Raw genomic sequence first — 27,278 nt, 5'->3', positions numbered from 1 at the left:
GCAGAGACTGATGAGAAGAAAAAATTGATGACATAAATTCAATAGAGACGTGATGCAATTGAAGAAAAGGAAAATTCCTATTGACTGCCCTGTGGGACTAAAGTGTGAAAGCATCTTGACATTGATTTTAAATGAACCATTTAAATCATAATTTGTTTGTCAAAAATATTTCCTACTGTATGCAATGCAAAGCAAAAAAGTAACAAATGTTAAATTTTTTATCTGATACAATCAGTCAAGGACACTTTGATAGCACACATGGTCGCTTTAGTTCTGCATGGTACCTTTTCTCTATGTAAATGTTTCGCAAAATGAACACCAATTTCGGAAAGCTAATATTATTTTAAAGTTTTCCTTAGGCACAACAGGCAGATTTAAATGACTATTCTTTTTACATAAAACCTTTTTTGCCTAAAAATGTGAAAGACAAAAACATGATTAGTAAATTTGTGGACATACCTTCTTACAAGGTCTTTTTTTGGGACAATCTGCATAATATCAGGGGTTTATCTAACAGCTTCCTTAGAATACCCATACCTCTTCCTTTGCTTTTCGTTCAGCCTCGTCCTGCTTCTTTTTTCGCTCCTCCTCCTCCAGAATCTTTTTGCGCTCCTCGCGCTTTTTCTTCAGTTCCTCCAGTTCCACGGTTGCTTCTTGCTGCTTCTGCTTAAGTTTTTCAAACTCCTCACTCTCAGTTTCCCCTCGGCGTCGACGCAACTCATCAAGACGCTTGCCCGCTTCCACCTTAGGTACACCATCAACTTCTTCTGGTTCTGTATGCCCTTTCTTCAAGCTGGTACGGCTAGGAGCAAATAACACTAGTTAACATGGTGATATTTCCTCACAGTGGGTTTACTTACTCATTTATCATTAAACCCTCATTAATAAGGCAACAGGAGATCAGTTACACCGAGGCACATTTTGAAGCCTTTCTGGAGCTGCTGCGCTTTTCACCTTGAGACAAGGTGTGAAAGGCAGGCTGAACTGAATATAAACCCAGACAGTCCACTCACACCTTGTACAAAAATATATGCGCCCTCTCAGATTAAATATATCTAAGACACGGCAACCATTGACACTTTTATCATTTTACTGATGTTATAGAATGCTAGCTAGATAAAAAGTTTTCAATTCTATAAACCAGATCTAGTGCAGTCAAAGTAAAGTCAGTAATAGGTTATCTCACACTGAAGGGCAGAGCATAATGCACAGAAAGGACGTAGAAGGCGAATGTAAACTGTACTCTACACCCACTGTCATGTACGCCTATTTCGAAGTACATGGTGGTTAGGAGATAGCTTACTTTCAAAAGGAACTTGAGATAACCTGGCCCATTTAATATTTCTGGGAATCAAGGTTGCATCAAATGGCATCTGGATGGTATACACAGCAGAAATTACAGATGTCGCTGCATGAGGACTAGAAGATCTTGCAACTACTGTGATAGTGGTTTGCAATAACAAAGTTAATTCAGGAATATCCATCTGTAGGCATACATTTGGAATATTCTGGAGAGAAAGACTGGTGCTGTATGAGAACACCATTAGAATGAGCTCTTTGGACCTCGATGAGCTATTGGAGAGTGGTTCAAAGGAATTCCGCAAATGTAAATTCCTCCTAGCTTCAAGAAGCCTGGAAACTAAGACTAAGCAATGGGAAATATAATAGCAAAATTCTACTTGCTTTTATAAAAGGTTTCTTTGTGTACCTTTTTGTAATACTGTATATACGTTTATCTAATCTGATTTCACAATATACACTATCATGTAATTCTACTCCGCATTAAGAGTTTAAAATTAAATCAAGTACATTTAGCCAGATTAGCTACTTAAAACCTTTCCAGGAAGGTGTTCCTCCATTCCTGAACTGGAAGCCCAATGGCCTGCTCATATCAGCAGAACCCGGGATTATAAACCATGTGAACATTTGCTTGTATACACAACATGCATATTTGTACTTATTAGGTATTTAATTTATTTGTCAAGCATCTCTATGAAACCAAAGTAATCAAAGAATAAGAACGAGCAGCATCAAGACTGAGTGACTTGTATTATGAAATAGCGAGCAGAGAATAGGACCGCAAATGAGACCTAAGACAACAGCCTTTTATGGCGACAGACCAGTACATTTTGAAGAAGCATTGCAACAGCGAACAGGTCTCACCTTTGAAAGGAGTTAGTCAACCTTCTGGTCAAAGTTTAGTTTGAAGGGTTTGATTTAGGACCTGATTATGAATTTGACTGTGAGGGAGCGGGCAACCCGGGAAACAACCTTTACAACGCAACTTTTACAACGCAACATCCATTACAACTCATGCATTTACAACTCAACCATTACCACGCATGACACTACAACGCACACCACTACAACGCATGTCATTACAACTCAGTCATTACAACGCATACCATTACAACACATAACATTACCATCCAACACTTACCCTACTGTTGCACCCCCTGGAGTTGGAATAGTAATTTTTACCCCTACACTATCCAACACTTACCCTACTGTTGCACCCCCCTGGAGTTAAAATAGTAATTTTTACCCCTACACTATCCAACACTTACCCTACTGTTGCACCCCCTGGAGTTAGAATAGTAAATTTTACCCCTACACTATCCAATACTTACCAAACATGCAATGTAATGTAATGCGTTGTAATGGTATGCGTTGTAAAGGTAGTGTGTGTTGTAATGTAGTTTTTAAAATTTCGTTGTAATGGCATGCATTGCAATGGAATGCGTTGTAATGGATGTTGCGTTGTAAAAAATGTGTTGTAAAGGTGTGCGTTGTAAAAGTGTGCGTTGTAACGTCATACATCCCTGGCTCCCACACCACCAAACCGACTGCTGCTCACCCGTCAGATTACAAGTAACTTTGCTGTCTGGAGGGCGGGAGGAATGGGGATCCTGCTGTGGTGCAGTTTAAAGACTCATATTGAGCCTTATAACTGCACCAAAGCGGGGCTGCCAATGGATGTTCCTGCATGGCATGGAATGAGCCGTGCAGGAACAGAGGTGCATGCATACTGGGGGGGCACAAAAAGTCCCCCCTACATGCACCCCTATGCACAGAGGCACCAAGGGCCCCTGTAGGGCCCCGCTTTGCTTCCCCACCACCAGCCTTTTCATGACGGGCTAACCTCCATGCGAAGGCTGGTGTGGTGAGAGGGAAACTTCTAATATGCATGCCGGTGCCACATCGGCACTGCCATGCATATTGCTACCACAGACTGCAGCGAATGCGTTGGTCCCAAAGAGTAATGGCCACCTTACCCATAATACGGCATCGGACCTCTGGTGCGGCAGTCCTCAACCTCCACCGCACTTTCACTGCGAGTTCGGTGGTCCGATAGACTGTCAAACTCATAATCAGGCACTCAGTTCTTTGCAAGTTCAATGTTGTGTAAATACGCTCATGTCCCATTTCTCACAAATGACATCAATCCCATTATTTAAATGCATTAGTGTCATGTTCAACTTTAAAATGAAGTCTTTACATTATTGCTCTTTGAATGTCCTTCAGTGCTATGAGAGAAACCTCTTGCTGAAGGAACAGCTACCGTTGCATGTTCCTGTTTCTACTGCAGTATGCCTTTATCAATTTCTTCCTGGAAACACCGGTTTTAAATATACTACCAATTGCCCTCAGATATATGCGATCATAAAAGAAAACAGGTTCCAATGAAATAGTACACCAAATCATCATACCTTAAACATTGAGTCGTGAAAATGACCAGAAAATAAAACATGGAAGCTTGAACTACCTGCATCAAAGCTGCTTTTAATTCTATTATTAAATCACGAGTCAAGTAAAAGAGAAAATTACGTGGTTGCTCAACTATAATAATTTATTACAGTTGGCTTGACATCAGCAGACAGTATGTAAGGCAGGTTACCTGGTGGTATTAAAATTATTTAAACAACGAAAACTAATTATCTCCTTGAAGCCATAGGGGTTTTTCTGGGGTACCAAACATTATGAAGGAGGAGGAGTGTGGAGTGTGGAGGAGTGTGGCTCAATGGTTAGAGCGGCAGACCCTGATGCAGAGTTCTGGCCAAGGACCAGGGTTCGATTCCCGCCTCGGCGGTGTTCTCGGGCTCAATTTCCTTGGACCTGTTAATTCTCGCCTTGGTGCCTATTCTAATCACGGGCCCCACGCTGCAACTCTGGGCAATAGCTTAATTGGCCCCAACAGCGCTAAGGATGCCTGGGGGTGCCCAGGAGTGGACACTTCACAGGGAAAGCCAGGAGGGGTTCCACAGCGGTATGAGTTTTAGCGCCAGGAAGCCGAATAGGCAGCACCGCAAGGTGACCGTCTGGTGACAGTGCGCTCTATAAGTACCATGACATTTATATGAACTATATCTATTTTTATTAATCTGCCATCTATATAATGGTCTGTTTAATTTCGCCCTACAGATACAATCCTTATTCCAAATAAATTCCTGTATGGAATTCTCTGTGGTTGATCCTGAAAGGCCCTGTGTTTTCACGCCCGGTTGTCCTGGGTGCTGGGATATTGATCCCGGTTTTACTGGCAGGAAAAACTGGACAGTAAAATTGCGTTAGGCTTTGGATGCAACAGCAGCCAGGCCTCGTCCTGCATCCCCACCCCTGCATGCAATGCTCTCCCCTATCATCCCCACTCCCTTTCTCTAACCTCCTTCCTCCAATCCCACTCCGCAGTGAAGCCCCTGTCCCCGTGTGAAGCCCATGCTCCCATTTACCTCCTGCTCAGGGCAGGTAAATGGGAGTGTTAACCTCTACATAATTGAGAATTCCATTCTGTTTAACGCCAGGTAAAACAAGATCGGCACAGTTATTCTCCATTATGTAGTGTTTAAACCAGTAATTAAGGGTGCAGAGTTTGCACCCCGCTAGTACCATGATGATAGTAATTGGGGCCAAAGTCTTTGAGATCTTTAAGACTGAAGTCAAAACTAATCTTTTAGAACGTTTAGCAATAAAAAAAAAGCAAAACAATTACCTTTTTTTCCAAGAAAAGGAAAGGGGCTGACTTATATGGCACAGTCACACATGTACACAACATTGCACAATACATCAGTATTTTAAACATCTCCACATAACACAAGCAAGTGATTCACATGCACCTATCTTAAATCATCATTGGAGCCTATTCTGCTTGTAGTGTTTGTTTGAAACAATTTGATTAAGCCTTAATTTTGCAAATGCCTTGCACTGACAAGGGTCAAATAATCAGCATATTCCCGGGTGTTATTCTTCTCAGGAAAAAAATTAATAATGATTACTGTATCTTGAAGGTACTCCGATCTCTTTGTTGAAAGTAAATGTGCCACACGTAACAAATCTTCAGATTTGTAGGTAATCATGTTCTTAAAGGAGAACAAAGTCTACCAGCTTACAAAAAACGGTTTCGGTTTGCTGATACCTGTTCGTACCAGAAGGCTTTTTTGGGGGACACTGGTCTTTTCCTATGCACAAGGACACTGGGATTGAATTCCATACAGGAGCTGTTAATATCGAGTACGTACTGTTTCAACATCTGAGCAGTGGCAACTACTACTTCATAAGCTTTCGTTTTTAAATGAATCTCATCATTTCCTCTGCATATGATTCCTTAAATAGGGATGTTAGATACTTCAGCCTTAGGGTGGTCTTCTCCCCAACTTTTTGCATTTCACCTCCATTTTTACTGACCTCAATTCTGCCTTAAGTCTCTGTACACTTTACCACTTCTAACAAGTGCTTAAGTGCTTCTGCTCTCTCCTCTAAATATGGTCATGTTGGCTTAACCATAATTGGCATATTTCATTTACTTTTAAGTACCTGGTAAAGAGGCACTGCATGCGCCCAGGGCCTGTAAAGTAGATGCTACTAGTGGCACTCCAGCACCAATGGTGCCACCCACTTAAGAAACCTTTAAACATTTACCCTGCCATGTGTACAGTTTCAAACTGCCATTTTGACCAGGCAAAAGAAACCCTTTGCCAGGCCCAAACCTTCCTTTTTAATACATACAAGTCACCCTTAGGACAGCCCATGGACAGCCCAGAGGGTAGGGTAGAATGTATTTAAAAAGTAGGACATTTACTTTTAATTTTGCGTGTTCTCAATTTTATTTTTCACTCCTGCTAGGCCTATCTCTTCCCGATAGGATAACATTGGAGTTGCCTTATTACATTTTATAAGTATAATTTCCAAATCGGAAGGCATTATGAGCTCATGTTTGGTGTATCTGGAATCCCAATTTAAAATCCTAACTTATGGTGAAGTCGGATTTTAGATTTCAATTCTGAAATTACCACTTTTAGAAAGTTGGCAATTTCTTGCCTCAGTCATTTAGTGCCTGTAGCCTGTCTCTGGTCACAAATGGGTGTAGCTGACATTTGAGCTTTGTGTATTCCTCCTAGTAAGCCACACACAATAGGGAGCCTAGGTGTGGCTGAATGGGCCATCACTGGCAGGATCGGAGGGAGGCACTCGGCACAGCCCCACCTACACATGAATTGCCTGCGTTCTGCCTCCACTCAAAAGACGGCATACCCCCTGTAGTTAGTCTGTAGCCAGGACAGGGAAGGCAGTATGCATGTGGAATTCAAAGGGAAAACACTAAAAGATTTGCATCCACTTCAAAGGCACAACTGGGTATAAATACTGGACCTCAGTCACCACACCTTCTTTACACTTCTGGACCTGTGGATACCCTGTCAGGAAAAGGACTGATGTGCTGCAGAAGAATTGCCACTCTTCTGGACTGCACCCTGCTGGCATCCTGTTTGATGTGCTGCCCAACTGCCCTCTTGCCTGGGTGAGAAGCACTGGACCTGCAGCCCTTAAACCCAGAACCCAAAGTGACTCCAAGTGTTATTAGGCTGGCCTCCTGACCTAAAGCTTCAGGGACATAACAGGCTTCCAAGAACCATGCATCTGCACATGGACTTTGCCATCTGTCAGTCTACTTTGCCAAGGACTCTTGGAAGAGCTTAAGGGGCTTTGCCAGCCTCTGTGAAACTAGTGGAACTGTTGCTTCTCCTCTGCTGCATGGCGCTACCCTAAGTAGAACTGACATATCTCCTCTGCTACGAGGATTGGACCTGTCGCAAAGCTCACATCACCGCCGCAGCCTGCATCGCCTTTGGAACCACTGCTGCATGACACATTCTCGGCGCAGGCCTTGCATCGCTCATCTGCACCAGCCTGAATGTGATGCTAGACTCTGCATCACAGCTTTGCATCTCATGGAACCGATGCATCGCTCTGACTGCACGACAAATCGCATTGCAAGACCTTGCTGACAGGACCCTCAATGCAGAAACAACAGGACCTTGCACCACAGCCCCGCTGCAGTTTTTCAACAGATACACAGCTTTGACTGAGTTCCTATCGCCGGCCCGTGCTCTATCACGGTGGACCTGAACATCTAGCTTTGTCCTGGTCCAGTGCAACCAGATATCCAGATATCCACAGTAAGTCTACTAATTGATTTTTGTTGTTTAGGCCTTGTTTTATTTATTTAAAATCACCATTTTTCTGATACTGTTGTGGGCAACTTTTCTGGTATGAGTTTTCACTGTGTTACTGTTTGAATTGTTGCACAAATACTTTACCCATTGCCTCTGAATTGAGCCTGGCTGCTCTGTGTAAGCTACCTGAGGGTTTGTATCTTAAAATATACCAAGCTTTGGTTTATACATATTAAAAGGGACGTTCAGCAAACTCGCTTCACCCACTAATCTGTTATTATGTCATTCCCATTTGGCTTTCAACCAATACAGCATACAGCATGGGGGCCACTTCAGCCACTGGGTAACTTCACGTAGAGTGACTGCATTTTACTCTTTCACAAAGTGCACATTTACACACAAGGTAGTTCTCTTGTATTCCAGAGTTTTTGTTTTTGCTTTATTGCTCTGGTGTTGCCTTTGTGTTTAGAGTCTGATGTGAGAGCAGAACGTTTTCTACCAGCTATTCCATATGGCCAAATGGCACATTCCAGCTTTATCCGTTCCTATCTCCTGCTAATGGTGGTTTAAATTCCTTTTATAGAGGCATTTCTTTTTTCAAACTACTTCAATTTTTCAGCATACCGAATTCCACTTGAAGTTGGTTTTTTTAGTATGCACACAATGCAGTGCATCTCTAACTGCACTCCTGCATTGTTATTCTGGTATGTATTTTAATTGAGGGCTACAGTTATATTTGGAAACCAATTCAGTCCATTTGTCTTGTGTGTAAGACTTTGTAGTTTGCTTTCAGTGTGCTTGTATGCCACTACATTTGTAAACTAATTTAGTCTGTATGTTCTGCTTGTATGGCTTTCTAGTGTTTTTAGTGCTCTCGTAAGCCCTACTTATATAGACATGTCTGTCTGTCTGTCTGTCTGTCTGTCTGTCTGTCTATCTATCTATCTATCTATCTATCTATCTATCTATCTATCTATCTATCTATCTGTCTGTCTGTCTGTCTGTCTGTCTGTCTGTCTGTCTGTCTGTCTGTCTATCTATCTATCTATCTATATATATATATACACACACACATTTGCAACTCTTTCTGCCTGTCCATCCACCTTTGCAACTCTGTCTGTCTTTCTCTCCATCTACCTTTGCAGCTCTGTTTGTCCGTCTACATTTTTAAACCCTTTCAGTCTATCTGTTCCTCAACATTTGCAACCTTATCTATCAGGCTGTCTGTCCATCTACCTTTGCAACCCTGCCTATCTTTGCAACTCTATCCTTTTTTGCAATTCTGTCTGTACAAGCCACTCTGTTTCTATTTGCAAGCCTCTGTCTGTCTGCGCAAGCCCCTTTGTCTGTCTGTGCAAGCCTCTGTCTGCCTGTCTGTGCAAGTTTATCTGTGCAAGCCTCCCTGTCTGTGCAAGCTTCTGTCTGTTTGTGCAAGCCTCTCTGTCTGTCAGTGTAACCCTCTCGGTCTGTCACTCTGTGCAAGCCTGTCTATCAGCTATGTCTCTCCGTCTGTGCAAGCCTCTCTGTCTGTGCAACCCTCTATTTCTGTCTGTCTAAGCTTGTCTCTCTCTCTGTCTTTCTGTGCAAGCCTTAATGTCAGTCTGTGAAAGTCTCTCTCTTTGTCTGTCTGTGCAAGTCTCTCTGTCTGTCTGTGCAACCCTCTGTATGTCTGTCTGTGCAAGCCTCCCCGTCCGTCTATTTGTAAGAATGTTTTCACAAAAATATTTCAATAAAGCATTAGCAAAGGCAAGAAGCCTGTAGCCAACGGCAACCCAGTTGGCTTTTATCAAGTACAGTGTTCGCCAAGACCTTTTGATTTTTCTGCAGGTTTGTATATAACATAGTTATAGGGATTTCAGACAGACTTCATCCATCAGTCTGTTGTTGTGTCATTCACATTTTTTTCCACACACTGCAGCATGCATCATGGGCACGGGCTTTGGGTTAGCACACTTCAGCCACTGGCTCAGTGCTTAATTTGAGCCGGTGGTTTCCAGTGCTCTGCACTGGCACTTAATTATCAGCACCAGGGCTTGTGATAGTCTGCCACAACGTGGCGCTGTGTGGCTAACTTAGAGATGACCACAACAACAGTTAATTATTAACTCAATATAAATTAAAAATGAATATCACCTACCGCCCATGCCATTCTTATAGCTTTGGGGGCCTGAAATATCCAAATTGTCACACTTGCAAGAGTGTGAATGTTAGTACTTGTGTTGTTACTATCATCTGCAGCATGGCAGCAGGAATATGTGGTACAAGCTGTAATGGCCTCCTCACAAATGCCCCCGCGCTTATTTTTTTTCAAATTAAGCACTACACAGGCTAAAACTTCACTTTGTGTTACAGCATACTACCCTTTCACAAGGAAGCATAAAAAAGGTGATGGATGAAATGCTTGAATTAATCTCAGCCACTGCTAATTACTCACAACTGCATATCAGTACATTGTTATTCTGCAAATCGTGGCACCTCAGTTTGGGCCCAGCCATATTAGTCTCGACCCTGCTCAATACTAGAATAGTCCACCCGAACTCCCAGACGAGGTCCTCTCTGAAATGGAACATAAGCTACCCAGGACTGGTGTCACCCTGATTAGGTCATCAGCCAGATGTAGCTTTCTCAAAGAGCACATCCTCACACAGTGGTCCTCTTCTGCATCAGTGACTGCTATGGTAATCTGAGCTTTTTATAAACCCAAAAATATTTTTGTCTTAAGTCAATAATTCTTGGATGCTTCCCCAATAATAAGGCTTTGCGCAAACTATAACAAAACAATAATTGCCAAAGTCAAAAGGCTGCCGGTCAACACCAGACATATTAGCTTTACCAATTCTTGTTGATAAAATGAGATTGACTGTGTACCTGTCAACAATGGTCATTAACCTTTGAATGTGCATAGGTGTACAGTCAAACAGAAATACATTTTCTGCGGGAGACCTTAGCTAATCATCCATAAACATGTCAAAGAACAGAGGCAAAAAAAATGCACCCCTCCCAAAACCGCTCACTAAAAGGACGTAGTAATTTCATTTATTGTTAGTCCTAGTCTTTATTTAGAAGGAGGTGCTAGAAATTAGATGAATCGATAAATAAAACATTATTTAGTTCAAAGCCCCATTATGCAGCTTCACTTATAGTTCTCTATTTTATTTAGTAAAGGTACAGAAGATCCACTTTTTTTCTGCTATTCTATGGCTATCTATAGTAACTAAGCAGGCAAGCCCTATTGATATCTATAGTAGTGCCCTTAGGCAACATCATGAGAGAGCATTACAAGTGCTTATTTAAGACACATACTCGGTGTTGGATCTGGCCCTTTTTGCAGTGTATCCATCAGATTTTTGCCTTCTGTTGATTGAATGAATGACATGACCTACAGAACACACAGCTACTCGGGGAGACATAGGAGGGAAAGAATAGAAATTAGTGACTGAAAAAGTGAGCTTTTTTAACTTGTTAAACGCAGTTTCATATTACAGGTTTCTAAGATAAATGAGGAGGAGGTTCCAGGTTGTGGCCACAGAGACCAAGAAGGATACATTGACGTACCTCCATTTTATAAAGCGAGGAACCATTTTCAGACGAGCCTTTCCAGAGCGCAAATCTCTGCCTGACTGGTAATGATGAATTCTCATGTTCAGGTAATGAGGTCCTGTGTGAAGGAGACTTTGAGCAAACTCTAATGCTTTTAAAATAATCCTCTTGTTCACTGGGAACCAGTGAACCTGTTTAGGATAGGAAGATGTCGGGGTACACTTAGGGAGATTAAAGGGAAACCGGGTTGCCATATTCTAGACTACCTGAAAGTGCTAAATCAGGAAGAAAGAAAGACCCAAATATAGACCATTCAAATAGTCCAGTCTAGAAAAAATTAAAGCTTGGGCAACAGTTTCTCGAGCTTCCCATGAAAGGAAGGTTAGAAATGTTTTACGTGCCTTCATAATCCAGTAGCAACTTTTCAACACAGAAAGAATCTGAGACTTAAATGAAAGTTGGCCAAAGAAGATTATTCCAATGTTTCTGGCCAGTTAAGTTGGCGGGGGAAGCTGGACCATCATTGGGCCAGTATCCAGTCTAACCCAAACTAGGGTTAGGACCGAAGAGCAGAATTTTCGGCTTATTAGGGTTACATTGCAATTGGTTGTTTCTGAGCTAGAACAGGACCGCTCTTATACAAGCAGCGGAGCAGGTTCTGTTGCTGAACGTGTTTTGGTGGCATTAGGACTCTGTGCACTTTTTTCCAGCTAGCCAGTGGTAAAGTGTTTGTGTTTCTCCCTAAACGTAGTATAATTGGCTCACACCTGATTAGTACTTTTTATTTATTTTTAAGTCTGTAGTAAATGGAACAACATGTATCCAGGGCCTATACCTTAAATGTTGCTAGTGGGGCAGGCAGCACTCATTGTGCCTCCCACTAAAGTAGCCTTTTAAAATATATCTCAGGCCTTCCACTGCAACCTGTACTGAAGTTTTACATTGTAATTTTGAGCTGGCAAAAAAAATCTGACGCAAGGCCTCAACCTTCCTTTTTAATACTTATAAGTCACCCCTGAGGTGGGTCCTCAACGCTAATAGGGCAGGGTGCATCGTATTTAACAAGTAGGACATGTGGATTTAAATTCCACGTGTCCTAGCAGTGAAAAACTCCTAGTTCAAGCGGAGACTCTGCTGCCTGCAATAACTGCCAACGCAAAGCTCCGGTGAACCCGACTCTTCATGCTACAGCGACGATTGGCAACACAAGATCTGCAATTCGCACTATGCAAATGATGCCCAACTGACTCAACCCATGCAGCCCAGAATGCTCTTTGCTCTACAGTGATAACAATCTGCGACGCTCACCTTGCTCCTCTCAACCTCCTCCACTGCGAATGGAAATTTGTGCCGGACATTTCTAAAGTAACTTTTTCAATATGACTAACCTGGTCCCTGAATCTGGCCCATGCTCCATTGTGGCTAGCTTGAACTTGTGGCTTTATCACGGTCTAACACAACCAGATGACCATGAATGGCACTTTGTGCTTTTAGGTGCTATACTTACCTAAACTTTGAATTTTATATCTCCAGTTATACTGATTGTATTTTTGCTGTTCTGCTATCATTTAACTTAATAACACGTACTCTAGTTTTCTAAATTAGGTTGCGCTTGTCTTGTTCTGTGTTTCCACTTTATTACTGTTTGTGTACTGCATAAATACTTGACTGCCTTGTGCCTATGTACCAGAGGGTTATGCTCAAGTTACTTTAGTAACATTTGTGGTTATTGCCAGAGTAGGGCTTCCATACCCTCAACCAATAACCTGATTTCTTCCACTCTGCCACTGGTTTTGACTGACAGGTGTCATAAATACTTAAAGAATTGAAAAAGTGATATTTTACCACCTTACAGAGTTGTATATGGAATCTTGTCATGGGAACTTTAAAAGGCATGTACCACTGTTGGGCAGTATCTGCAGTAGAATTTGTTGACATGTCAGTTAAATTGGAGTACAAGACCACATCTATGGTGCAACACATTACAAAAGTGTAGCACAAAAAGAAAACACACAGTAAAACAGAACACAATACCACAGCAACATATACCTCACAACATATATGCACAAATATACTTGTAACACATTACCATGTTTAGAAGACTGTTTTCATACTACGATATAAGAAGTTAGGACTGAACACTGCCTTTCCTTACCACCAAGCAAACAATTCAGAACCAGTTAAAATGTTTTTTGATCTGGCCCCTCGTCTCAAGCTACCTTCTCCCTGAGGGTAAACCTAGTCCTTAACACATCAAGTTAGTTCCTCAAGGAGTATTAGGCAATGGCATTTCCTCAATAAGAAAGAAATCTGATCATATGAAAAATGTCTACTGAAGGATTTTGTTCTAACCCTGACATGCCAACAATAAAGGAGAGTAAAACGGAGTTAACATTCCATATGAATGTGTAAGTGCTGTAGTTTGATACGCTAAGAGGACTAGATTCTCTTTTAGTTTTAACTCACTCAAGAGCCTAATCATATGTTTTATGTTTATCTATATTACCCTAAAACTTTAATGAAGAAAGCCTCCTTGCTTTCATAGCAAACTAAGCTTCGAGAAAGGCACACTACTTTGTAACAAGCACAGAAACACTTGATTCCTTATATTTCATTGCCTGTAAAGCAATCGTTCATGATAATAATGACTGGGCTATTTCAATAATTCTAGTGAATTTCTTATATGCAGTGACTAATTTGTACAATTATCCAATAACATGAGACTTACTTGTCTGCACATATCCATTTTAATGCAATATACATAATAAGTCTGCTCAGAATTTAGGTGTGAATGATCTTAATATCTATGCAAATATACTCCAAATATTAAGTCTTGTGCATAGTAACTAAGGGGCTGATTATAATGTCGGTGGGAGCTGGCAGAAATGCTTTTTTGGGGCCCTGGGTGGCGCCTGTGGTGCCCCTCTATACAAAACCTGCATCGTGTGGCAGGCACTGCATGGTGCCTGTCACGGGGTGCAGAGATGTTTCGAAACATGCCTCTTTGCATTGGGTCATTTGCTGCAGCCCTTTTCCGGGCCGCAGCACAAGCTTCAATACAAATGGGCATGTTTCCGACCGCCTTGAAGGCGGTCAGATCCTAATTTGGCAGCGAGGCCCACCGACTACCTGTCGGTCAGTCCCGTTCCAGCAACGATGGCGGTCAGACGCTCGTCCAACTGCCATCATCATCAGCCCCCAAGCTTAAGCCACCCCTTACATCAGTAATGGAAACGCTATATATACTGGCAGGAAAATCAAGATCTGGATACATTTACATGAGAAAGATGTTTATGACACAGTGATGTAAATATTTTGCATAATTTAACTATTACCACTGTCTAACACATACTATAGTTTTGGAATATACCATTCAAAATCTGAAGCTTGGGGGCTCCAAGCCAGCCATGTGTTAATACTGCAAACATGGCAGATGCTAATATATTGTCGGCTGGTTCATGTGTTTGTGATGGAAATGTGTATAAGACTCATGTTAGATCAGGGGGTCTCTAGTTGGCAGAGGTAGGTACCAATGTCCAAATAGGGACCCTTGCTTCTAGTCAGGGTAAGGGGGATACACTCTTTAGATAACCCCTGCTCACCTCCTTGGTAGCTTGGCACGAGCAGACAGGCTTACCAAAGGGAATGTATTTGTACCAACACTCACAGTAACATAGTGAAAACACCACAAATGGACTCCACACCAGTTTAGAAAAATCAAGTATCTTTATCTAAACTACACAAGACCAAAACGAAAAAAATCCAACATACACAGTTCAAGAATATGATTTTAAAAGAGTTCTAGGGTTTGCGTCAAAATAATCCACAGTTGCGTCACGTTTAACCCAAAGTACCTGTAGATGCGACAAAAGTTCAAAATGGAAGCTGCAGCATTGAAAAACAAGCAATGCGTCACTCCTGAGATCCTGGGGAGGCGATGCGACAGCCCCGCTGCACGCAGCGGGCGTGTTGCAACTAATCCGGTCTGTATGGGGAGAGATGCGATACCTTGTATGGATTCCAGTGCGCAGGTTCGGTAGAAAGCGTCTCGCACAGGCACGATGTGACGATCTTTGGGACAGCAACGATCTCAGGTGCGGCGGCGATGCGCGCCGCAGCCACGATCTTCTCCTCTCGCGGCCCCTCGATGAGATGGCTCTGCGACAATGTTCGCAGTGACATGATGCGGTCTGCAAGCAAGCGGCGCGGCGATCTCACCCAGCGATGACAGGGTCTGCGATGATACTCGCAGCGACAGGAAACTTCCCGCACCGGGGCGATGCGTTCCGCAAGCGAACGATACGTTGGTTCTTGCAGTGGTAACAGCCGCTGCGACGATCTCGATCTTCGTGGCGGCGGGAATTTCCTCGCACTGTTGGGGATGGGCTCCGCAAGCGAGCGATGTGTGAAAATTGCAGATCTTCTTCTTGTCTCCTTGTCCAGCTCCCCAAACAGCAGGCACAACTTCTAGTGGCCCCACAATTGGATCAAGCACTCTAGGAAGGACAGAACTCACTCAGCAGAGTTCAAGGGGGAAGCTGGGGGTGAAGTCCTCTTGTTCCTGGGATTCCTTAACAGGAAGCCAGCTCTCCTCAGGCCCTTGGAGATCTCTTCAAGCAAGGGGACACAGCACACAGCAAAGTCCTTCCCCTCTCCTTGGCAGCAAAGCATCTGCAGATCAGTCCACAAGCACAGAGCAGGACAGTCCTTCGTCTTCAGTCTTCCAGCTTTCTCCTTGGCAGAGATTCCTTCTTGATTCTTCCTGTTCGATACAATGGCTCTGCGACGATGTTCGCAGTGACGTGATGTAGTCCGCAAGCAAGCGGTGCGGCGATCTCACCCAGCGATGACAGGGTCTGCGATGATACTCGCAGCGACAGGAAACTTCCCGCACCGGGGCGATGCGTTCCGCAAGCGAAGGATACGTTGGTTCTTGCAGTGGCAACAGCCGCTGCGACAATCTTGATCTTCGTGGCGGCGGGATTTTCCTCGCACTGTCGGGGATGGGCTCCGCAAGCGAGCGATGTGTGAAAATTGCAGATCTTCTTCTTTTCTCCTTGTCCATCTCCCCAAACAGCAGGCACAACTTCCAGAGGCCCCACAATTGGATCAAGCACTCTAGGAAGGACAGAACTCACTCAGCAGAGTTCAGGGGGGAAGCTGGGGGTGAAGTCCTTTTGTTCCTGGGATTCCTTAACAGGAGGCCAGCTCTCCTCAGGCCCTTGGAGATCTCTTCAAGCAAGGGGACACAGCACACAGCAAAGTCCTTCCCCTCTCCTTGGCAGCAAAGCATCTGCAGATCAGTCCACAAGCACAGAGCAGGACAGTCCTTCCTCTTCAGTCTTCCAGCTTTCTCCTTGGCAGAGATTCCTTCTTGATTCCAGGATGATCTAATTTTCTGTAGTCTGGGTAGCCCTTTTTATACCAGTCTTTCCTTTGTTCTCTAAAGGCTGAGAGGCCTTGGCATGGTCAGAACCAGTTCAGGTCAGTTCCTGAACACTTTGTTTTTCTGTCTTCTCCTTTCCTTTCAGAGGGAGGGGCAGGGTCATCAGCCGCCCAGTAGGAGGTGGAGCCAGCATTGTGTAAGGCAGGCACAGCCCTATTCAGGCCCAGGTGCTAACCCCTCCCACCACTCTAGATGCAGATGGAGCTATTCAGCCCAGGGATGGCCCACTCAGCCTCTGGGAGCCACCCAGACCCTGTCACTCACAAACCACACAGTCAATTCACAAACAGGCCAAGGCACACAGAATGGTCAGACAAGAGAACAGCCACTTTCTAAAAGTACTGTTCTCAAATACAGGATTTAAAAAACATTCTTCCTAAAAGATGTGTTATTAAATTCTGAGTTCAGGGATACCAAACTTTAATTTTCTATCTTGTTCCTATGGGAAGATATGCAGGTAAACATTATACTCAGCATTCCCCATTATAGCCTACGGGCAAGATAGCCCTCTCAATAGTGAAAAACGAAAATGGCTGTAATTCAGTACCAGAGCATGTCACACACAAGTACAGGCTCTACCTTTCATATACACTGCATCCTGCCCAGGGGGGTACCTAGGGATTTCTATAGGGGTGTCTAATGTGTACAGAAAGGGAAGGGTTAGGCCTGGCCAGTGTGGACACTGGTCAGGGCAGCATGGCAGTTAGCAACTGCACACAGGCACTGTGGTGGCAGGCCTGAGACATCATTTTAGGGCTACTCATGTGGGAGGCACAATCAGTGCTGCAGGCCCATTAGTGCCATTTGAATCACCAGCCCTGGAACACTCAGTGCACTTTACTAGGGACTTCCTGGTAAAACAAATATGCAATCATGGATAACCAATCACACTAACAATTTACACAGAGAGCATATGCACTTTAGCACTGATCAGCAGTGGTAAAGTGCCCAGAGTCCTATTGCCAACAACCACAGGTCAGGAAAAATAAAGGAGGAAGAAGCAAAAAGTTTGGGGATAACCCTGCAAAAAGGGCCATTTCCAACAACTCAGATTTCAAATAAGGTAGAATACTCAGCAGCAACTGTACTGTGGTGCTAATTTCTATAGTTCAGCCTATGGCCAATCTGCACCCTACAGCTGAAAACAGTCATTCCATTTCTCTTTGCTGTATCATCCTAGTGTAACACCGTACAGGTCCAGGCTGCAGTCTACTCAGATATAATACAGATTTAATCTTGAAAATAGGAAGTAAAACACCTCTGGGCACAGGGCAGAGCGCAGCTAATAGCAGCAAATGAGGTAACAAGTTCAGACCTGTTGACTCAAGGACATGTTCTATGGCGGCGCTTTCTCAGTGTATGAAGCACAGTCTGAGCTATGCAGAAGAGGTCAGTTACACCATCCTGCCTCTCTGGCTCTCTGCCTGCACAACACTTGTCTGCTGCCACAGTGCTTGAGAATACTATAGCCTTATAGCCATTGATGGTTAAAAGCCTGAGCCTGAGTTGCAGGCAAGGGCCTTCAAGAGGGAAAGGGCCTTTAACAGCCAGTATAGCTCGAGGCAGAAAGGCTAAAAGACTAGTAGGACTGATGGGAGAGATACCCTAGAGGAATTCATTGCTTGGATAAATGCAGCAGATCAGAATTTGCGTTTCACCACCCAAATTAGTGCTGAAAGAGTAGAATTTCTTGATATTGTCATAATAAACAACCAAGGGGAATTAAAAGTTGATCTCCATGTAAAACCAACATCCAGAAATACCCTCTTACACTATAGAAGTTTTCATCCGAGGACGCAAAAGGATAGTATCCCGTTCTCACAATTTTTGCGTGTCAGACGTAACTGTACAGATCTGGCTGACTTTGACAGGCAAGCGCTCATTATGAGATCAAAATTTATTGAAAGGGGCTACCCCCACCGGCTGGTGAGGCATTCATACAAAAGAGCCTGATACCACGACCGAGACTGCCTGTTGAGGACCAAAATATCTAAAGCTAATGAGCAGGTGGTCTGCATTACCAAACATTCCACTGTGAATGCCAAAGTAAAGCAGATCATCAACTCAAATTGGCACATCCTCAATAGTAACTGTTCGGTGGAGCAAAAATTGGTTAAGCCACTTTTTGCACACAAGCGAAATAAGAATATTAAAGAACACATTGTACATTCTCGGTTTAAGACATCCAAAAATTGAACAGAATTTAATACAGAGATGAATTCTAACTAACAATCCGATTAAAGGAACGTTTCCATGTTCTTCTTGCACCTCATTTGGAAACATTCTCAAAGGTGAGGAATTCTCTTATAATGGACATACTACTAGGGCAAAAGAGATGTGGAATTGTAAATCTTCAAATGTGATTTACTTTATACAGTGTCCTTGTCTCCTAGGATATGTAGGAGAGACTTCGAGAATGATTCAAACTCGCCTTACTGAACATCGTTCCGCTATTAAAACTAAGAAGATTATTGCCCCTATGGTGAAACACTTCATAGAAAAGAATCATTGCTCAAAAGACATTAAATGGCGGGTACTAGAGAAAATTCAAACACCAGACTCTAAGGGTGGAGCAATGATAAGAAAGAAAAGAGAGGTGTTCTGGATTTTTGTCTTTGACTCCTTTCGAAGAGGCCTCAATAGTGAAATCCCTTGGGAGAACGCGATCTGTTAATTAGGATGAGTAAAGAACAATGACATCTGAAAGTGGTAATATATAGGATATTACAGTAGTAATATGTTACATATCATCCAGATTTTAATAAGATGCAATAACTATCTATATTTTATATAATGGCATTTATTAAATCTTGGATGCCACAAAAGTATATATATATATGTTTCTATGATTGTAATGATACGGCTATATATTCTTGCGAATATTGTTGTAATGGCAGGGGTATATTTATAGACTAATGATCAGCATTTTTCTGATGTCCTATTATAAGTGGATTGACAATATCTATGGACTTATATAGCCAATATAAAGTGGTCTTTATTTTATATAAATACCTCTTTATCATGATAGATGGTCCAGTTGTCTGGTTCCATCTGTGACATCTTAGTATCGCCAGTATGCTTTAACATAGGATAGTAAAGTCCGTTTTCTATTTCTAGTTTCTAACGTAGAATTCAATCACTTCCTAGATGACGATAGAATAGACCGTTCTCTTTGTTCAGTCACCAGTGTCGGCCTCAGTCGCTTTGTAAATGACGACATCACATATACAGCTGAGAAGGATTATCTTAATAAACGTTCGCATATAAACGCGACCTTTTTAGCGTTTGAGACATTTTGTTTGTCGGATGCTGCCGCCGAAATCACGCCTCTCGCCGTCAGACCGTTAGAGTTCTTCATAACTTTGTTAGGAGGTAAGAATAGTATGTCGTTTTAGAACTCGTCGACCGACTTTGCTATGTATCTGAGTTCAAGCTAATAGATAATTTCAAAAGCCGGCTAGAACTAATACCATATATTTCTGTCGTCATCTCTATTACTATCTACCAGGAACCGAAAAAGAAGGAATCTCCCAACATCAGGAAGATTTTTCCCTGACCAGAGGGTACACTTTTATTCACGCAGGTAGGCTGATATTTTGATTCCCCAGAATCATTTAAAATGCCAGAACACCCGCTAACAAAGATAGTAACGTATCTTTTTCTTTGTCTTCATCCAGTTATTTATCAGTCCTCACCCAAATATCAGTCCCTCGGTAACACTGACGGCGAGAAGGCTAAATCTGATCTATCTTTTATACCAGGTACAGGTTTCCAGATTAATTTGTTAAAAAAGAATGGAACTTTTGATTCCTTAGAATCATTTTAAATATCAGAACACCCGCTAACAAAGATAGTAATGTATCTTTTTCTGTGTCTCCATCCAGTTATTTATCAGTTTTCATTCAACTATCAGCCCCTCGGTAATACTGACGACGAGAAGGCTAAATCTGCTTTATCTTTTATACCAGGTACAGGTTTGCAAAGTAACTTGCTAAAAAAGAATAGAACTTTATAACCCACTGGAACATTAATACGATAATCTACTCCGTCCTCTTTTCGGTTTTTTCCAGATTCGGTCAAATTAGTACAAAAATCACAGATTTATATGTAACCTGGTGTACATATCGGATATCACGCCAGGGTAACTATATGGTTTTTTAAGAAAATCTTTCTTAGTCCGCTAACAGTCATCTTTTTAATACGTACATAGTAAGGTATCGCCACTAGAGTAAAGAAATAGTCCTGTCCAACACTCCTATTGCGTAACAATAATGGACTTTAGAGAATAAATGTTGTTTGTTTTACATCTGTGAATAAAAAGTAAGTGTCATTCATCACATAGAATAGATGTGTAGAGCAAGCGTTTAATACTATTAATGACTGTCCATCATGAACTAAGGAAACCTAACTATCACGTCTTTTCCATAGTTCTGAGAACTAATAAGCTGTCTATCATTTGGATATTTTAGAATCAGAGGACAGTTAAGAAGAAAGGAATAACTTGAGCCATTCATGCTCCTATTTTAAACATATCGTCCTTATATGTGAGTATATGGATAGAACCTTTTTACCTTCAACATTGTTTAATAACCCCCCCCCCCAAAAAAAAAACTCCCCCTTTTCTCTTCCCCCCCCCTTGCTTTTCTTTACCACTCTTGTGTAGATCTTGGCAGGTTAAATTTAAATGGAGTGAATATAAGAATAGAAATAATGTTATAAGTGGCTCATTATAGGAATTGTCTCTCCCTGCATCACATATAAACTCATAAAACTATTACCCTTCTTTCCCCTTCCACCTTTGTCTCTGTTTGAAGACGCACAAGGAATTGAAATAAATTGTTTATTGTTGAAATTGTTTCTAGAAATAAGAGGTTTAAATGAAGCTACCTGTTTATATACATATGTTTTTTTAAGACAGCATTAGCTCTTTTTAATAATCGATATACATGTTTATTAAGACAACATTAGTTCTTTCTTGTGTGTAATTGTCTTTATCTTTGTACCCTCTCCCTTATTTATAAATTCATTTATAGAAAACACATGGCTCCTCCAGAAGAAGCTGGGTGCCCTATGCCAGTGGTGTGGGCACAGGTGCATGAGCCCTGTGCCCCTACAGTGCCCAGGGCAATTCCTTAGAGATGCCCCCTGAAACCTAACCAACTACCAGTGTCCTGACTGAGAGGATGCCTAGGCTGCCACACAGCAGACATGTTGCTGTACCCCTGGGTAGAGAGCCATGCGCTCTCCTGGGCCTGCAACAATGCATATCCTGGGACAAGGTGCTAGGTCACGTCCCCCAGGTTGGGCAGGTGGAGCTTCAAAGGCTTTCCACCTTCGTGAGCTTCTCCAGGCCTCTTGCTGTACTCAGCAACTGGCCCCCACCGGTTCTGACCCCCACTCTGGCAGGAAGACAGGCGGGAAAAACAAAGTAAGGGAAGGGGGTGTGCCAGCCTCTGCCAACCCCACCCTTCAGGTGGGGGGGAAAGGGTAAAGCACAACTCTGGGCTCCCACCATCTTGAGGATGAGGAGCCCTGCCCAATCAGAGATAGGCTCCTGCACCCCTCCCACAGGAGAGGAGCAGGATAGGGGGGTGTACTCACCCCTGGACAGGGACCCATTGATTCCAGCCCTTACCCTACCTGTAATGCCCCTAAATTCAGTATTTAGGGGCACCCTGAAGGTTACTTCAGCAGATCCAGATTCCAAAACAAGAAACAAGAACAAGAAACAAGAAGACCTGCCGTGCATCTGCTACAAAGAGGAAGACACCAACTGCTATGGCCCCAGCCCTACTGGCCTGTCGACCCTCGAACCTGCTCCTGCTAAATCCCGGCGTCTCTAGTGGTCAGCAACCTCAAAAACCCCAGAGGACGTGGCTGCCTTGTGACTCTGACTACCTGGGTCTCCCACGAGCAGTGGTACTACTGAAAGCAAGTAACAAGCCCTGGCATCAGCTCGGAACTGCAAACCCTGCACACTCTGCAGCCGCCAATCCTGGCCTGTGCTGGAGTGAACCAACACCATGAGGACATCCCCCCGGCGATTGTGACCTGACGTCCAGTGCCCAAGGACCCTCCTCGACGACCCTGATGACGCCTGCAGCCTCAGAACCAGGGACCCCCCTACCGCGACCAGCTGAGGGTAAGATTTCCCGATGCCAAAAGACACCCCTGCACCCGGCGCCCCACGGCCTCCTGTGCCCAACTCCTGGGTGTCCACCCCTCCTCCAGCTTCCCAACTTACCTCTCGAAGTGGTGGTCGCACCTGAAGAATCTTCGTCTCCGAGCCTTTGTTCAATTTCCAGCTTTCCCATTGAAAAACATTGAGAACCCGACGGCTCAAAAGCTCCCTCCACCCAGCTGCCCGAGTGCCCCTGGGAGTGCAACCTCTATCCTATCTCACTTCCCCACTTGCCCTGAGTAAGTGACCAGGAGCCCAGCTCCCACAGTCACATGGCCTACCACCCAAAGACCCCCTGCCTTCCATAGGATAACATTGGGCCTAACTCACTCTGCACCCGACTGCCTCTGTGCCTCTGAGGGCGTAACAACTGTACTTACCTGACCCTGGGAGACCCCTGAGTCTATGCCCAGAACCTTAACTCTGCCAGTGGAGTACTTACCCAAAAGCCGATAACTCACTTTTCTTCCATAGGGTAACATTGACTGGTTTCACTTGGAAATTCCTCTAAGTGTGGAGTTTTGAAACTTTAAAATATTCGTCTAAAATCAGCCGAAATACGAAAACGAAAATACTCACCAGTTATCAGGAGAGATCCCAGTGCTGGATCTTGGTGCCCTGCACTGACCCTGAAAAGTAATTACAACCGTACTTACCACTAACTCAATTTTCTCCCATAGGAAACCAATGACTTGTTTTCTGTGAAATTTCTTCCGTGTCGATTTTTGCAAACTACAAATATTCTTTAAAAATCGTACCAACTATAAAACCGTAATTACTTACCTGTTTTAGATAGATGTCCCAGTGCTGAACCTAGGAGTCCAGCACTACATTACAAAAGTAACGAGAACATACTTTACCTGCAATTTGAATTTCCTTCCATAGGATAACATTGCCTGGTTTTCAATGAAAAAGTTTCTAAGTGTCGATTTGCAAACTTACAATTATTCGTTAAAAATCGCCTGTATCCTCACACGACCTGATGGCTAGTCGTCTCGAGGATTACGAAAACAGAGCCTGTCGCAATAACGTACGTCTTATTGGTGTCCCGGAGAATCCCGAGATGCTGGCGGTTGACCTTTTGGTGGAGGATCTGGTTACGAATTGTCTTGCTCCCGCCGGACTTAGCAAATTCTTTGCTGTTGAACGCGCTCATCGACTCCCTGGCGGGAAGGCGAAGTCGGGTGCTCCCCCGAGGCCCATTATTGCCAGATGATTCCACTTTAGAGATCGGGATGCTATTCTTCAGGCCTCTCGGGATAAGGGCCCAGTGAAATTCGAAAATGCCTCTGTTTCTTTTTATCCTGACTTTTCACCGCTTGTTCAGAGACAAAGACTTGGATTTCAGGGTGTGAAGAGACGATTGCGGGACTTGGGCCTCAAGTTCGCCATGTTGTTCCCGACCAGGCTTCAGATTGAATATGGAGAACGTACATTTTTCTTTGATCGCCCGGAAAATGTTAGTGACTGGCTTGACTCCCTGCCTAGAAGAGACGAACGTACTGGGCACCCCGGAGGCGCCGACGGAGGCGCGCCAGAGTGAAGATTGCCCCGTGGATCCTGGCGTCTGAACTTTTCTACTTTTTCAGCTGAGTCTGGACTTTGGTCTTCTTTTCTAAGCCTAGATTAGCCCGGGGGTGGCGGGGGGTAAATGGGGACTCTTCCTCCTCCTGGGTTCTTTGCGGGGGGGGTGGGGGTGTGTGTATGGGTTTCCTTTTATTCACGAGGCATCGTATTATTTTCTTCCTTTGCTCTGATCATTGGGCCCTGTGTGGGTGCTGCTCTGCCTACTTCTCGGGGATGGGGGGTGGCGAGTTGAGACTGCTATCCTGGAATGTCAATGGATTGGGTGACAGAATTAAGCGTGGGATTGTGTTGCGGTTCCTTAGGCGTCATTCTGCCGACATTGTTCTCCTGCAGGAGACGCATCTAATAGGTAATGCATGTCAGGCTATGAGCAGGCGCGGATATCGTCTGGTGGCCCACGCTGGGTTTACTTCTGGTTCCAGGGGGGGCGGTATTCTTATCCGGTCCTCTCTCCCTTTCGAAGTTGATGAAGTAAGGCTTGATGACAGGGGGCGCTATGCGGCGCTCACTGGTAGATGGGAGGGGAAGACATTGTCCATACTCTCAGTGTATGTCCCCCCGGGCCTACAGACCTTGACCTACGCTGATCTCTGCAGGGTCCTTTTGGAACTTCCTGAGGGCCTTCTGATCATGGGTGGGGATTTTAATTCGGTTGTTGCCGGCACCTCTGATCGTCATCCTCCTAGGGATTTGCCCAGGGCTCAAATGTGGCTGAGTGATTTGCTTGAAACCTTTGGGCTGGTAGACGTTTGGAGATTACTGCACCCCACACAACTACAGTACACTTTCCACTCTGGGGCACATGGTAGTCTTTCAAGATTGGATTACTTCTTAATGCCATCGGTCCAATCCTCCTCCATTAGAGAGATTTGTCTGCTCCCTAGGGGTATTTCCGATCACTCCCCCTTGTGGCTTCATTATGAGGTCGGGGCGGGCAGTGAGGGTAGGGTCGCCCCTATCAACCCCTGGTACTTCCGCAATCCTACAACCCGCTTTGAACTTGTGAAAGCTATTGAACATTATTTTGACAAAAATGTGGGGTCTGTTTCTTCTGCTGTTTCATTGTGGGAGGCTTTCAAGACAGTTGTACGTGGGCAGTCCCTGTCCTTGATTGCCGCTGCTAAGAAGGTTGCAAATGTGGAGGTGGTGCGATTGGAATCTGAGATAACCGCACTTGAGGACGATCTTCAGACAGGCGTCTCCAGTGTAAAGTTGCATTCCCTTGCCTTGAAACAAGCTGATTACAGGGCTCTTGTGACTGATGCGGCGAGAATGATGTATAGGGAGCAGCAGGGCAGGCTGTATGATGTGGGAGACAAGGCGGGTAAATTGCTTGTGTGGTTGGACAAGAAAGAGAGAGAGTGAATCGTGTTGTTCCCGTGATTGAACGGCCTGATGGAGAGTGTGTTACTGACCCAGTTGGGATCATTCAGTGTTTCGCGGACCACTTTAGGACTGTGTACACCTCGGTTTGTGGTAGGGATGAGGAGGACTCTCGTTTGCTGCTGCGGGATATCGCTTTGCCTTGCCTTTCTGACGCTGACAGGGACCTCATGGATGCTCCGCTCACAGTGGACGAAGTCGCTGTGGCTATTCGTTCCCTCCGTTCCGGTAAGGCGATGGGCCCCAATGGTTTGCCCACTGAATTGTACACACTGCGACCGGACAAAATGGCGCCCTACTTAAGGGACATGTTCCTTGAGGCTTTGGAGTCTGGTTCCCTCCCCCCGGACCAACGACTTGCTACCATCGTAGTTATCCATAAGGAGGGTAAGCCGCGGGATTGTTGTACTTCGTACAGACCCATTTCTCTGCTCAATGCCGAACCTAAAATTTTGGCTAAATTATTGGCCAATCGTTTGATTACTGTGATCGGGGACTTGATTCATCCAGATCAATCCGGTTTTATCCCGCACCGCAATACTGCTCTGAATCTTCGCAGACTCCATGGAGTTCTCGCGAGAGCCGAGACGCTCACTGAACCGGCCATTTTGGCTTCCCTTGACGCTACCATGGCCTTCGACACCATCGAGTGGCCTTATCTTTGGGCGGCCCTCTCGAAGTTCGGGTTTGGGCCGGGATTCATTGCCTGGGTGAAACTTCTTTACGAGACGCCCCTGGCTCAGGTGGTAGTTAATGGGAAAGTGTCTTGCGGTTTTATGCTTGGGCGCTGTCTCCATTGCTTTTCGCTCTCGCTCTGGAACCTCTGGCGGAGTGGCTCCGTTGGGAGCCTTCTATGCGGGGTATCCGATGGACTCCCGACTTTGAGGATCGAGTCTCGCTATATGCGGATGACATCCTTCTCTATCTCACCTCCCCTCGGAAGTCCCTGAATGTACTTTTTGATGTTCTGACCTCCTTCGGAAAGAACTCGGGTCTCATTATTAATTGGGCTAAATCCTGCGTCTACGTTTTGGCGGGGGATCTCCCTCCACTGTCTCGTAGATTTCCGATTCAAGTAACTGAGACCGGTTTTAAGTACCTGGGAATCTACGTTTCCCTGGACCCTTCTAAGCGATATGAGCGTAATTTGCTACTCCCCCTTCAGCGGCTCAAACTGGATGTTGCGCACTGGTGTAGGTTGCCGTTATCGCCCCTCGGTAGAGCGGCGCTTTTTAAAATGATGTCGCTGCCTCGTTTTTAATACGCACTTCAGAACTCCTTTGACCCGATAGCCTCGGGCTATTTTCGTGAAGTGGAGAGCCTGCAGAGACAACTTTCTCCCATAGGAAACCAATGACTTGTTTTCTGTGAAATTTCTTCCGTGTCGATTTTTGCAAACTACAAATATTCTTTAAAAATCGTACCAACTATAAAACCGTAATTACTTACCTGTTTTAGATAGATGTCCCAGTGCTGAACCTAGGAGTCCAGCACTACATTACAAAAGTAACGAGAACATACTTTACCTGCAATTTGAATTTCCTTCCATAGGATAACATTGCCTGGTTTTCAATGAAAAAGTTTCTAAGTGTCGATTTGCAAACTTACAATTATTCGTTAAAAATCGCCTGTATCCTCACACGACCTGATGGCTAGTCGTCTCGAGGATTACGAAAACAGAGCCTGTCGCAAT

General features: G+C 44.1%; 1 protein-coding gene across 13 annotated transcripts in view; it reads right to left on the bottom strand.

Moving 5' to 3' along the window:
- Window positions 1-27,278, bottom strand: part of CALD1 (caldesmon 1) — a 655,703-nt gene that overhangs the window by 105,393 nt on the left and 523,032 nt on the right. For all 13 annotated transcript variants that reach the window (XM_078674011.1, XM_078674008.1, XM_078673998.1 and 10 more), the window contains one exon: window positions 538-802. In XM_078674011.1, the coding sequence (XP_078530137.1) occupies window positions 538-802 (265 nt within the window). The remainder of the gene's footprint in view (window positions 1-537; window positions 803-27,278) is intronic.

This window comes from Lissotriton helveticus, chromosome 1_1, assembly GCF_964261635.1.
Source record: "Lissotriton helveticus chromosome 1_1, aLisHel1.1, whole genome shotgun sequence".
In the NCBI taxonomy this organism is placed as follows: domain Eukaryota; kingdom Metazoa; phylum Chordata; class Amphibia; order Caudata; family Salamandridae; genus Lissotriton; species Lissotriton helveticus.
The sequence above is the reverse complement of the archived record's forward strand: the minus strand, read 5'-3'. Positions and strand labels throughout refer to the sequence as shown.